This window comes from Salvelinus fontinalis, chromosome 27 (genome assembly GCF_029448725.1).
Source record: "Salvelinus fontinalis isolate EN_2023a chromosome 27, ASM2944872v1, whole genome shotgun sequence".
Taxonomy (NCBI): Eukaryota; Metazoa; Chordata; class Actinopteri; order Salmoniformes; family Salmonidae; genus Salvelinus; species Salvelinus fontinalis.
In genome coordinates, this window is record NC_074691.1 from 36,166,677 (window position 1) to 36,182,105 (window position 15,429).

Consider the following 15,429-nt stretch of genomic DNA (forward strand, 5'->3'; position numbering starts at 1 on the left):
ACTAGAGTAATGTCCAGAATAGTATAACTTGACACACTAGAGTAATGTCCAGCATAATGTCCAGTATCGTACAACTTGACACACTAGAGTAATGTCCAGTATAGTATAACTTGACACACTATAGTAATGTCCAGTATAGTATAACTTGACACACTATAGTAATGTCCAGTATAGTATAACTTGGCACACTAGAGTAATGTCCAGCATAATGTCCAGTATCGTATAACTTGACACACTAGAGTAATGTCCAGTATAGTATAACTTGACACACTAGAGTAATGTCCAGAATAGTATAACTTGACACACTAGAGTAATGTCCAGCATAATGTCCAGTATTGTATAACTTGACACACTAGAGTAATGTCCAGTATAGTATAACTTGACACACTAGAGTAATGTCCAGTATAGTATAACTTGACACACTAGAGTAATGTCCAGAATAGTATAACTTGACACACTAGAGTAATGTCCAGTATAGTATAACTTGACACACTAGAGTAATGTCCAGAATAGTATAACTTGACACACTAGAGTAATGTCCAGTATAGTATAACTTGACACACTATAGTAATGTCCAGTATAGTATAACTTGACACACTATAGTAATGTCCAGTATAGTATAACTTGGCACACTAGAGTAATGTCCAGCATAATGTCCAGTATCGTATAACTTGACACACTAGAGTAATGTCCAGTATAGTATAACTTGACACACTAGAGTAATGTCCAGAATAGTATAACTTGACACACTAGAGTAATGTCCAGCATAATGTCCAGTATCGTATAACTTGACACACTAGAGTAATGTCCAGTATAGTATAACTTGACACACTATAGTAATGTCCAGTATAGTATAACTTGACACACTATAGTAATGTCCAGTATAGTATAACTTGGCACACTAGAGTAATGTCCAGCATAATGTCCAGTATCGTATAACTTGACACACTAGAGTAATGTCCAGTATAATATAACTTGACACACTAGAGTAATGTCCAGTATAATATAACTTGACACACTAGAGTAATGTCCAGTATAGTATAACTTGACACACTAGAGTAATGTCCAGAATAGTATAACTTGACACACTAGAGTAATGTCCAGTATAGTATAACTTGACACACTAGAGTAATGTCCAGTATAGTATAACTTGACACACTAGAGTAATGTCCAGAATAGTATAACTTGACACACTAGAGTAATGTCCAGTATAGTATAACTTGACACACTAGAGTAATGTCCAGAATAGTATAACTTGACACACTAGAGTAATGTCCAGTATAGTATAACTTGACACACTATAGTAATGTCCAGTATAGTATAACTTGACACACTATAGTAATGTCCAGTATAGTATAACTTGGCACACTAGAGTAATGTCCAGCATAATGTCCAGTATCGTATAACTTGACACACTAGAGTAATGTCCAGTATAGTATAACTTGACACACTAGAGTAATGTCCAGAATAGTATAACTTGACACACTAGAGTAATGTCCAGCATAATGTCCAGTATCGTATAACTTGACACACTAGAGTAATGTCCAGTATAGTATAACTTGACACACTATAGTAATGTCCAGTATAGTATAACTTGACACACTATAGTAATGTCCAGTATAGTATAACTTGGCACACTAGAGTAATGTCCAGCATAATGTCCAGTATCGTATAACTTGACACACTAGAGTAATGTCCAGTATAATATAACTTGACACACTAGAGTAATGTCTAGTATAGTATAACTTGGCAGACTAGAGGAATGTCCAGAATAGTATAACTTGTCACAATAGAGTAATGTCCAGTATAGTATAACTTGACACACTAGAGTAATGTCCAGTATAGTATAACTTGGCACACTAGAGGAATGTCCAGAATAGTATAACTTGACACAATAGAGTAATGTCCAGTATAGTATAACTTGGCACACTAGAGGAATGTCCAGTATAGTTTAACTTGTCACAATAGAGTAATGTCGAGTATAGTATAACTTGACACACTAGAGTAATGTCCAGTATAGTATAACTTGGCACACTAGAGGAATGTCCAGAATAGTATAACTTGACACACTAGAGTAATGTCCAGTATAGTATAACTTGGCACACTAGAGTAATGTCCAGTATAGTATAACTTGGCACACTAGAGGAATGTCCAGAATAGTATAACTTGACACACTAGAGTAATGTCCAGAATAGTATAAATTGTCACAATAGAGTAATGTCCAGTATCGTATAACTTGACACACTAGAGTAATGTCCAGTATAGTTTAACTTGACACACTAGAGTAATGTCCAGTATAGTATAACTTGACACACTAGAGTAATGTCCAGTATCGTATAACTTGACACACTAGAGTAATGTCCAGCATAATGTCCAGTATAGTATAACTTGGCACACTAGAGGAATGTCCAGTATAGTATAACTTGACACACTAGAGTAATGTCCAGTATAGTATAACTTGGCACACTAGAGTAATGTCCAGCATAATGTCCAGTATAGTTTAACTTGACACACTAGAGTAATGTCCAGTAACGTATAACTTGACACACTAGAGTAATGTCCAGTATAGTATAACTTGACACACTAGAGTAATGTCCAGTATAGTATAACTTGACACACTAGAGTAATGTCCAGTATAGTATAACTTGACACACTAGAGTAATGTCCAGTATAGTATAACTTGACACACTAGAGTAATGTCCAGTATAGTATAACTTGACACACTAGAGTAATGTCCAGTATAGTATAACTTGACACACTAGAGTAATGTCCAGTATAGTATAACTTGACACACTAGAGTAATGTCCAGTATAGTATAACTTGACACACTATAGTAATGTCCAGTATAGTATAACTTGACACACTAGAGTAATGTCCAGCATAATGTCCAGTATAGTATAACTTGACACACTAGAGTAATGTCCAGTATAGTATAACTTGACACACTAGAGTAATGTCCAGCATAATGTCCAGTATAGTTTAACTTGACACACTATAGTAATGTCCAGTATAGTATAACTTGACACACTAGAGTAATGTCCAGCATAATGTCCAGTATAGTTTAACTTGACACACTAGAGTAATGTCCAGTATAGTATAACTTGACACACTATAGTAATGTCCATTATAGTATAACTTGACACACTAGAGTAATGTCCAGTATCGTATAACTTGACACACTAGAGTAATGTCCAGTATAGTATAACTTGACACACTAGAGTAATGTCCAGTATCGTATAACTTGACACACTATAGTAATGTCCAGCATAATGTCCAGTATAGTATAACTTGACACACTAGAGTAATGTCCAGTATAGTATAACTTGACACACTAGAGTAATGTCCAGTATAGTTTAACTTGACACACTATAGTAATGCCCAGTATAGTATAACTTGACACACTAGAGTAATGTCCAGTATAGTGTCCAGTATAGTTTAACTTGACACACTATAGTAATGCCCAGTATTGTATAACTTGACACACTAGAGTAATGTCCAGTATAGTGTCCAGTATAGTTTAACTTGACACACTATAGTAATGCCCAGTATCGTATAACTTGACACACTATAGTAATGCCCAGTATAGTTTAACTTGACACACTAGAGTAATGTCCAGTATAGTATAACTTGACACACTAGAGTAATGTCCAGCATAGTGTCCAGTATAGGCCTCTTCAGAAATGATCTCGGAGCCTCAGGATGAGGAGCCATCCACCTCCTCAGCCACACAGGTTTCTTTACAAATGTTGTCTGAGCCTGAGGATAAAGACCCATTTGCCTCCACTTCTCCCCAGCAGGATTCTTCAAGTGCATTTGTGTGTGTGTGTGTGTGTACACGCACATGTGTTTATGTGTGCATCCCTGCATAACATAAATAAAAATAAATAATTTCCCTTTTTTAAAGTTTCCATATTGTAGGTAACAATGATGATTTTATTATTACTGGGTAGGTATGTGGGATGTTCCATCACTATAAATGCTGTGAATAACGTGTGTAAACTAATGCCCATGTGCTCTCCATTAGAAACGCCTGTAGCAGCATCCCCACCAAACCCTGCTGCTGAGGATGAACCACTGTCTACAGACCCTGCTGACTGGCCTTCAGTACTTACTTAATTCGGACACAACTAGTTTGCAGAGGACCAAGTGAGGTACCACCTAACTCTGTTTTCCCAAAGGAATGAGAGTGATGGAAGAAGTTGCCACCACCAGTATTTCAGGAAGACCTTGGTGAAAACATCCCTAGAAGTTGGTTGGTGTATTCTGAAAGAGATAACAGCCTCTTCTGCTTCTGCTGTAAACTCTTTGCTAAGAAGAAAATGTATTTATCAAACTCAGGACTGACAGACTGGAAACATGCACGTTCCCTGCTGACTTCACACGACAGCAGTCCAGAACACCAAAGCGACATGAAAACACAGAAAGAACTGGCAATGAGGATCAAAAAAGTGGAAACAATTGATAAGCATGAGATGGCACTTAAGGAGGCTGAGAGGACAAGATGGAGAGAGAGGTGTTGACACGTCTGACTGCTATTGTGCAGTCTCTGGCTATTAGAAATCTGGCACTAAGGGGACACAGAAAGACTGTACTCTCCATCAAATGGGAATTTCCTCAAAGAGGTTGAACTGATGGCACAATTTTATCCAGTCATGAAAGAGAACCTTAACCGTGTCTAAAAAGGGACCTCGAGTCACACCGCCAGCTACCTTGGCCACCAAATACAGAATGAACTCATTGATTTGTTGAGGTCATTTCAATAATGGTGAGTGACATCAAGCTGGCAAAATTCTTCTCTATCATTCTAGATTGCACCTCGGATGTCAACCACACTGAACAGTTGTCAGTTGTGATTAGAAGTGTGTCACTGAAGGAGGAGCCCCACATAAAGGAACATTTTATGTTTTTTTTGGAGGCAGAGGAGTCCACGGGCCAACATTTGGCATCCCTGACTCTCAACAGACTAGAGGAGCTTAACATTCCATTTGAGGACTACAGAGGACAGTATGATGATAATGGGCCCAACATGACAGGCAAAAACAAAGGTGTCCAAGCCAGACTCCTGGAAATGATTCCAAGAGCTCTATTGGTGCCATGTGGGGTTCACACGTTGAACCTGGTTGTGGCTGATGCTGCTAAAAGTTCTGTCGATGGCACAGGTTACTTTGGCATCTCACACAAACAGACACCTTGTTCTCAGCCTCCACACAGCGATGGGCCATCCTGAAAAAAACATGTGGACGTCACTTTGAAGATGTGGACTGAGACAAGGTGGGAGAGTAAAGTTAAGAGCGTTAGGTTTCAGGCAGCAGCGGTGAGAGAGGCACTGATTGAGGTGAGGGATCAAACCAAAGACACTGTGATAAAGATTGAGGCCCAGTCCTTGTCAGAGGAGGTGGGATCAAACTGCTTCAGCATCTGTACAGTGGTGTGGTATGACATCTGGAGACAGATCCAACATGTGAGCAAGCTGATGCAGTCTCCCAGCATGCATGTGGATGTTGCAGTCAGTCTCAGAAAGACAGAGAGAGGTCTCAGCAACTACAGGGCATCAGGCTTTATGACTGCACAAACGTCAGCCAAGGATATTTGCGAGGGTATGAATGTAGAGGCCGTACTACAACAAAAAAGGCTGATGTCCACAAAGCGGCAATTTTGCTGCAACCTCAGCCTTTCAGGAAAGATTTTACACATTGGAAAATGTGGGAGAGAAGTTTAGAGTGCTGACAACCTTCCAGTGCCTCTCGTATGAGGAGCTGACAGAACAATGTGAGGCCCTTAGTATGACACTGCACTATAAAGAACACTCAGACTTGGATGGCAGAGAGCTTGCACAGGAACTGAAGAACTTGCCTGACTTGCCATCGAAGACAATCACCCTGCTTGAGCTGCTGATATTTATACACGTAAAGGGAGATCTCAGAAATGTTTACAAATTTGTGGTCTGCTCTCAGAATGTGTCTTACTCTTCCAGTGACCGTAGCTGAAGCAGAGAGGAGCTTTTCAAAGTTGAAGCTCATCAAATCCTACCCGAGGTCCACCATGTCACAGGAACGCCTTAGTGGCCTTGCTGTCATCAGTATTAACCATGCAATTGCTGGGCAGATTTCTTATGAAGATGTAATTGATGACTTTGCATCAAGGAAGGCAAGAAAGGTCAGGGTTTAGATGGCAGTTGTCCAATTTAGTTTGTGTGTTTCTTGTTTGAAGACCAATAGTGTAATAATCAGGTTCTCTTCTTTATAAGTGTGTTATTCTATTTGTGTATTTTTTGTGATATAGGATTTGTGCAATTTAGTTTTATTTGTGTATTTTTTGTTAGAAATAGGTTAATAGTGTAATAATTTGATTCCTTTTTTATTTGTATTTATATACTACAATTTGTTTCTATTTGTCTTTGTTACTTCTTTTTGATATTTGTGAGCCTTATTTTTGTATAGATTTTTATACTTATATAGTTCGCCCAAGCTAGAACCGCCACGGGGTTTGCTTATTATAAGGAATCCAAAATGATTTATACTTATACATTTACTTTTGATTTTGAAGTATATATTTTAGCCATTACATGTACTTTTCATACTTAAGTATATTTAAGCAATTAGACACGGGGGGGGGGGGGGGGGGGGGGGGGGGGTATATGGCCAATATACCACGGCTAAGGGCTGGTCTTGTTGCTGACTATCTGGATACAGCCCTTAGCGGTGGTGTATTGGCCATATATCACAAACCCCTGAGGTGCCTTATTGCTATTATAAACTGGTTATCAAGGTAATTAGAGCTGTACAAATAACTGTTTTGTCATACCCGTGGTATACGGTCTGATATACCACGTCTGTCAGACAATCAGTATTCAGGGCTCAAACCACCCTGTTTATAATTAAAACCAAATACTTTTAGACTTTGAATCAAGTAATATTTTACTGACTTTTACGTGAGTCGTTTTCTACTAATCTATCTTTATTTTTTACTCAAGTTTGACAATTGTATACTTTTCCACCACGGACTGTTAAATGTATTTCAAGCAATCAGCCTGTCAAGTATTCAGCCTAGTGCGGCTAGTAGACTACACAGGGTGCAGTTTCCTTCCTTAACCACTGGGGGGATGCATTTGCCCTGAGTGTCCATTAAAGCTACAATATGTAACTTTTTGGGCTACCCAATAAAATCACATCGAAATGTGAGTTATAGATCTGTCATACTCATTTAAAGCTAGTCTAAGAAGTGGTAGATCTGTTCTATGTGCATATTTCTATGCTTCCCATTCTTACGTTTCATTTTGATTATTTTACTTCTGTTTTTTGTACAGCAGCTTCAAACAGCTGAAAATACAATATTTTTGATAATGGAAAATATAATTCACAGCCAATCAGATGGTACAATGATTTTCAACACACGTTCTGCTTGTTTTGTCACATAAACTGCAATTAGGCAATCTATTCTAATTTTAGCAACCAGGAAATGGCAAAGCTATTTGGCAGGTCTAAGGCACTGCATCTCAGTGTCACTATAATACCTGGTTCGAATCCAGGCTGTATTGCATCCGGTCGTAATTGGGAATGTCATAGGGCGGTGCACAATTGGCCCAGCTTCGTTGGGGTTTGGCCGGAGTAGACGTCATTGTAAATACGAATTTGTTCTTAACTGACCTGCCTGGTTATATACTGTATATATATTTAAAGTAGCCTTGTCTTGTTAGTCCACTAGATGTCCACTAGTCCACTAGATGTCAGCAGTGTCTTCAACAACACTGTGCGCTGCTTTCACAGCATCATATGTAGCGGGACACGTGTTTCTTCAAGAACTATGTTGGCTACCTGTGTTATAAGGCGTCATAATGTAACTACAACCCCTGAAGGTTAGGATAAATAACTTCGGCAAAGCGGCAGCATTTGTCAACAAGATTGGGCTAAAGTTATCAATTTCCCTCAATGTAGCCTGGGGCAGTGGCTGGGATATTGTAGAAACAGTAGGTAGGCTATAGTAGCATATATAGTTTTTTGTTTCTTTAAAACAGCATACAGATACATCAAAACAAAAGAGAATAATGAGCAGTGTTGCGCAGACAGTCGTCCTTGCAGACAAGCTCATCTATTTTCAATTGAGAATAATACGATTCTTAGGCTATAGTTGTTTTAAGAAATCAAAAGCAAAATTAAACACTTTTAAATTTTTTACTGTCTGTTCCATCTCAACAGAGAGATAGTGGGAGTGAGAGAGATGTGCCTCCGCGCCAACTTTGTATTCAACACAAGTATTGTCATTAAAGTCTCCGTTCTGACCCATTCCGTCACTAAACTGCTGACTCCAGCGTTGTAAACTTGAATGCCCGCGGAGTGACAGTGACAGACTTTGTCATTTCATTCAGCATCATTTAACAGCATCCCTCTCCTCATCCTCGTCCGCTGGCCGAGGCGCGCTCCTCCTCTCGAACCCACCGTAGCGCACTGCTGGCATTGGCAGCGGCTGGGAGTCCACGGACCCGGGAGGGTAGGCATTGAATGACAGTACGCGGTGTGGTGTGCAGTGGACGCGGAGGGCTTACCCGGTCTGCCCTATATGGTTGTGGAATTAGCTCCATGCTAATATCGGCAGGAGAGGCAAAGCATCGTGTTTCTATCTAGCCTACTGCCTCTCTAGTCAGTGGTGTCTTTCAGAGTCTAAACAGGCTCCTTCACAGCCATGGCTGAGGGCGGAGAAGGGGAAGATGATATACAGTTCTTGCGAACTGTAAGTAGCTACATTATTTGCCTACTTTTTATGCATAACAAAAGCGTTTTTTTTTCTCTTCATTGGATCGAGTGTGGATATGGCTTTATATGGCTACAACTGATGCTGGATAGATAGAGTTTGCCCTTCGCTTGAATACCTAAACTAATGCTAAATCTGGATATTACAACTTTCAAATGTATTCTAATGCTCTGTCTTAAAATATGTTTTTTTGTGCAGTTTTATTTTGGGGGTGTTTTATATAATTCATGAGATTCTGCCCTTGTTGGGAAATGGTCCTATATGTGTATGGTGCACGCTATGAGCTACGGGTCCTATAGGTGTATGGGGCACGCTATGGGCTGCAGCGCAGTGAGCTAGCGGCATTTTGGCTCACCGAGCACCTGTCGCCACACTGTAATTTAAACAAAAGTCCCAGCTGCACGTGACAGGGGCACATTTATGAGCCTACATAACCACAACCAAATGTAAAAAAAAAAAAAAAAAAAAAAAATGCAGGAGAAAAGTTGTGATTTTTACATGAACGTTCTAATATGATTCGTTTGGAGTATGGTTGTGTTGTCACATCTGTTGGCCAATTATTTATAGATTAAACTTGAAGAACATAAGGTTTCTTGTTTTTTTTTTCTTGGTTTTCTATCTGTGTGTGGGTTGTAGTCATTTTCTGATAGGCTGTTGTTGATTTAATCTTCAAGCGAAAAGCTGAAGCTATTTTTACCTTTGTGCTTTGCTTTGACACAGAGTGAGGTGTTTTAATAAGTTCTGTTCACACGTTAGAGAACCCTAGGCAAGGCTCAGCTATTTTAGTGGTCACCGCAGATTGGTTTCTTACCATAGGCTACAATAGGGTAGATGTTGGGGTACAAGGCAGTTATGGTTTGTAAACTATATGCTGTACAGTATAGTATGTATGTTGGCCTGGTGTGAATAACCATCCATCAGAGTTGGTTGATCATTGACATATCGGCTACTCCGGACTAGCCTTTACCACCTTTTGTAACGACCTTCTTCATCTGAAGAACAGGAAACATCGGACCAAAATACAGCGTGGTACGTGTCCATGTTAAATTTATTATGACTGAACACAAAATAACAAACGTGAAACAACGAAAATCAAAACAGTCCTGAAAGGTGACACAACACAAAACAGGAAACAACTACCCACAAACACCAGGTGGGAACAGACTACCTAAGTATGGTTCTCAATCAGAGACAACGATTGACAGCTGCCTCTGATTGGGAACCATACCAGGCCAAACACATAGAAATACAAAACATAGAATGAAAAACATAGAATGAAAAACATAGAATGAAAAACATAGAATGCCCACCCCAACTCACACCCTGACCAATCCAAAAAAGAGACATAAAAAAGGAACTAAGGTCAGGACGTGACTCCTTTGAACACTGGATATGTGTGTGTCACCTATAACCCAGCTGATTCAGTATGCTTCCTAAAGAATTACTGCGGTATTAGGGTAACACCTGTCCTAATGGCTACTGGTTGTAGACTATAGCTTGTGTACATTCAGATAATGACCTCTATTAATGCTTGTAGTTTGATCATGTGTGATATCTTAGACATGCTGTTGTTGATAAAAGTGTCATACGATGGAGAATAACACATTACATTTGGTGGTTTGGTTATTGCTATTAGGAGCAACTTGAATTTTGGATGTTGATCCAAATGATTAAGTGAGCATAACTGATTTGTCTATAGAGTTGGGTACAGATCCCATATCGTTGTCTAGAGTTGGTTTTAGATCCATAGTGTACAGTACGTTACCATAGAGAGAAAGCCAGTGGTGGCTGTTTGACAGGTGACAGGTCGGTCACCAGTATTTAACAGGCCGGTGATATGCTGACTCCGATGGCTCTCAGATTCCTGACCCTCACCCCACTCAATGGCATCCTGATTATCTGATGACAACAGACATATTCCAGAGGGGTTTCCCCCAGCCCCAAGTACACATAACATGTTGTCAATAGTCAATTTGTAAGTCGCTCTGGATAAGAGCGTCTGCTAAATGACTTAAATGTAAAATGTAAAATGTCTAATCAGGCTTTAGTCTGTCACAAAATACTATCAATAGTCAGTTCATACATAAACATGCACGTCAGTGTTAATTTAATTTGAAATGTATTATTAGATATGATTTATATGTCATTCATAATTGAGTTGTTAATTTGTCATTTTAGTTTATGTAACATTACAGATATAATATTATTCCAACAGCTAGTCTATGCCCATTCATATTTTGTATTTATTCTTGAGGATATCTTCAAATATCTGAAATGCATTATCAACATCCACAACAAGCCCTGGTATTTAGAAGGATGAACTGATCTTCCAAGATGTGTAGCCCTAGGATATGATTAAATGATCAGCATGCCACCAGATCTGGGGATCGAGGCCGGAGTGTGTTATGCTGTTGAGGTGTAAAAGTGATACGCCTGGCAGAGCCCTGGGCCTGTCATATACCTAGGTCTCTCAGTCGGGAAGAATTAAGGAAACGTATTTTGAGTGGAAGAGGGACGCGTTACATCACCACGACAACCTCAATAGGAAGGATACCCCCTACTGACAGTTTAGTAATTAGAACGCCTCATTCTTTCCAGTTCGAAGTGGGTGGGTATAATTTGTGGAACGTTCCAACAGGAATCTGTTCCAAAAACTTCGTAAATAACAAGGTTGTCAACAAACAACGCATACAAAGTTGTATAGCGGCAGAACAAGATACTAGGTAGGGAGTGGACTATTTCATAAAGTTTTTCACTCACCACGTTTATTACCGGAAAATGTCTGTCCTCACTCTGGTAGCCTATGGACAAACATTAAGAATACGCTACGTGATGAGTTGATGCCTATTAGGCAGCTAGTTCAATTGATCATGCTACTTTGTATCCGTTGTTTTTTAACAACCTTGTACTTTACGAAATGTTTGGAACATATTCTTGTTAGAACGTTCCACAAATGATACCCACCCGTTCGAAGTTACGTGCGACTTGAAGACTTTGTAGTTTTTTAATTTGTCCAGAACAGACCGAACGACACAAGCTACGTTTCAATCCAACTGGCGACATATTTTCAAGCTAATATTCTAAAATCCGCATGAAAACATTACGCACATTTTCCCACAAGAGATGTGTTTCCATCAAATTAATTTGTTGCGGATAAAATACTTTGCGTGATGACGTAGTGCACATAAAAAAATGTTCTTAAATTCCCATGTATTGAATACAAAAATACAAGTTAAATGTTTTTCCATTGCATTTTCAACTCTACTGATGATTTTCTCACCTCCCAAAAATGTTGCGTTAAATAGTGAATGTGCCTCAACAGTTTGCAGATACAGTGTGGGTTTAGCCTATATACATGATGAGATTATTATGGACAAACGACAGCCAAACAGCGATGATCATGTCATCCGAATAAAACCCTCAATCTTTATTGGAAAGCATCAATGAGCATCACCGTGCACTTTCACCACCCTGTGAAGTTTATCATCATGTATTTCATCTGTAGCCTAATAAACTGCATGCTTTCCCGACGAGTCGTAATGTGATGGTCACAAAACATGTCATCGCGTGCCTCCCAAGTTTACTTGATAGTTATTAAATCAATATTTGCACATAAAAACGTTTCCACCGATAAATATCGCATAATTAATTTACAAACACAAAAAGATCCCACCGTGTCTATAGTATTTTGTTTTTGTCGACATTTGGAAAGTCTACTAACACATGTTCTTGGTCCATCAGGCCTGGCATTAAACAGTTTTATCCAACATGTAGCCTATTTTACTCCAGAAAAAGGTTGGATGGAAACCTGGTTACAAAATTCAAATGGCCGTGCCTTTTATCTGCAGTATTGGTAGCTGTTGAATTGTATGGCCTTATTATTTTGCTGATAGAATATTCTATCCATGGCGCTATTTCAGGCATCATGATTGTCTATGTTCAGAATATTAAAGATGACAGAGCTCCCTGTATTGCAGTCTGATGAGTATTAGCAACAGGTAGAAGAGCGTTTCTTTTTAGAATCGGTAATGGGGTTGCAGTCCTAGAGAATAAAACATGGAAGAACTATCAACACAACAACAAAATAAGGGAATTTATGTTGCACATCAACTGATGTGTATTCACAAGAGGTGTAGCTTTTTGTAATAATGGATAATGAGGTTGCAGTCCTGGCAAATGGAAAACAACATGTACGAATTTGAAGCATTTCCATGAAATTGGACTTGTTCATCATCTCAGTTACAAAGTGTGATTGTGGAGTCAGAAGTTCAAATGCTTGGATGTACAGTAGTGCTGAGCGACTAACCGATATTTCGTTTTTTGGGGGTTATTAAGGAATTCATTGACCCACATTAAATTACTTGAAATGTATTTAGTGTTTTGTGAGCCCAATGCGCCGTTTCTCTAGAGGGAAGTAAAATCATTTATGAGAAAAGTCATGTCAAGAACAATGTGTTACGCTGGGCAGAATGGAGTTGTAGTTTTCATTGAGCAATATTCAACCCAATTCAGTGCAAGAACGCGGTAATAAACAACAATGACCACAATCCATTGTGTCTGTTTTTTCCTTCTCAGACCGAGATGAATTTAGTATGTTAGGTTATGTTAGGTTAGAAACACACAGACTTGCATAGAGAGGAATGTACACAACATAAGAGAAAGTTAGAGAAAGTTCGTGAAATGATTCCTTGTCTATTTTGAAGAGATAGTCAAATGACTTCGTCAGACAGCTCTGCAGCACGCTTAGGCAGGCTAGCCCAGCTAAATAGAATGACTAAAGACAGTACAGTATGGGGAGCAGAAAGAAAGTTGTCTGACTTTTTGGTTGCACTGCCTGAACAGAGGTGAGATGATGACTTTAAGGAATGAAAAATAATAGTGTCATCAAATAAAAACTAAGTTATAAACACAACTGAAAATGTTTATTATTTCATAGTAATTTCCTGTTTTTCCTATTGATTTTTAAACCAAACCGACCTCAAAAGCACTAACTGCTCAGCACTAAATCTACAGGTAACTGCCAAAATAAAGGAAACACCATGTATGTTAATAGTGCATTGGGGCACCACGAGCCAAAACAGCTTTAATGCACCTTGGTATATCTTCTACAAGTGTCTAGAACTCTATTGGAGGGATGGGACACCATTCTTCCACAAGAAATTCCATAATTAGGTGTTTTGTTGATGGTGATGGAAAGCAGTGTCTCTGGTTCCGCTCCAGAACCTCTTAGAAGTGTTCAGTTGGGTTGAGATCTGGTGACTGAGACGGCCATGGCATATGGTTTACATCGTTTTCATGCTCATAAAACCATTTAGTGTCCACTCTTGCCCTGTGGATGGGGGCATTGTCATCCTACGGGGGCAAAGCCATGATAGGCAAAATAATGGTGTGCCCAGGATTTTTATACATGCCCCTAAGCATGATGGGATTTCTTTGCTTAATTAAGTTAGGAACCACTCCTGTGTGGAAGCGCCCGCTTTCAATATACTTTGTATACCTCATTTACTTAAGTGTTTCCATTATTTTGGCAGTTACACATATCTTTCTATTCCAATGATATCAAACTTTGTGGTTGTGATGTCATACGTGTCATTAACTCAAGGGGTGATATGCAGAGTTGTGTAGGTAGATGCACCTTTAATCCAGTAGCAGTAGTAGTAACAGCAGCAGCAGTAGCAGCAGCAGTAGCAGCAGCAGTAGCAGTAGTAGCAGCAGCAGCAGTAGTAGTAACAGCAGCAGCAGCAGCAGCAGTAGTAGTAGTAGTAACAGCAGCAGTAGCAGCAGCAGCAGTAGTAGTAGCAGCAGCAGTAGTAGTAGCAGTAGCAGCAGTAGTAGTAGCAGCAGCAGCAGCAGTAGTAGCAGCAGTAGCAGTAGCAGCAGTAGTAGTAACAGCAGCAGTAGCAGCAGTAGCAGTAGTAGCAGCAGCAGCAGTAGTAGTAACAGCAGCAGCAGTAGTAGTAGCAGCAGTAGCAGTAGTAGTAACAGCAGCAGCAGTAGCAGCAGCAGTAGCAGCAGCAGTAGCAGTAGTAGTAACAGCAGCAGTAGCAGCAGCAGCAGTAGTAGTAGCAGCAGCAGTAGTAGTAGCAGTAGCAGCAGTAGTAGTAGCAGCAGCAGCAGCAGTAGTAGCAGCAGTAGCAGTAGCAGCAGTAGTAGTAACAGCAGCAGTAGCAGCAGTAGCAGTAGTAGCAGCAGCAGCAGTAGTAGTAACAGCAGCAGCAGTAGTAGTAGCAGCAGTAGCAGTAGTAGCAGCAGCAGCAGTAGTAGTAACAGCAGCAGCAGTAGTAGTAGTAACAGCAGCAGTAGCAGTAGTAGCAGCAGTAGCAGCAGTAGCAGTAGTAGCAGCAGCAGCAGTAGTAGTAACAGCAGCAGCAGTAGTAGTAGCAGTAGCAGCAGTAGTAGCAGCAGCAGTAGCAGCAGCAGCAGTAGTAGCAGCAGTAGCAGTAGCAGTAGTAGTAGCAGTAGCAGTAGTAGTAGTAGTAGTAGTAGCTGTAGTAGTAGTAGTAGTAGAAGCAGCAGTAGCAGCAGTAGTAGTAGTAGTAGTAGCAGCAGTAGCAGTAGCAGCAGTAGTAGTAGTAGTAGCAGCAGCAGCAGCAGCAGCAGCAGTAGCCGTAGCAGTAGTAGCAGCAGCAGTAGTAGTAACAGTAGAAGCAGTAGCTGTAGCAGTAGCAGCAGCAGCAGTAG

General features: G+C 39.8%; 1 protein-coding gene across 2 annotated transcripts in view; it reads left to right on the forward strand.

The window, feature by feature from the left end:
- Positions 1-8,348: 8,348 nt before the first annotated feature.
- The window catches only part of LOC129825507 (ryanodine receptor 3-like), a 275,528-nt gene continuing 268,447 nt past the window's right edge, over positions 8,349-15,429 (forward strand). For both annotated transcript variants that reach the window (XM_055885660.1, XM_055885661.1), the window contains exon 1: positions 8,349-8,727. In XM_055885660.1, coding sequence (XP_055741635.1) covers positions 8,680-8,727 — 48 coding nt within the window. In that variant the 5' untranslated portion in view covers positions 8,349-8,679. The remainder of the gene's footprint in view (positions 8,728-15,429) is intronic.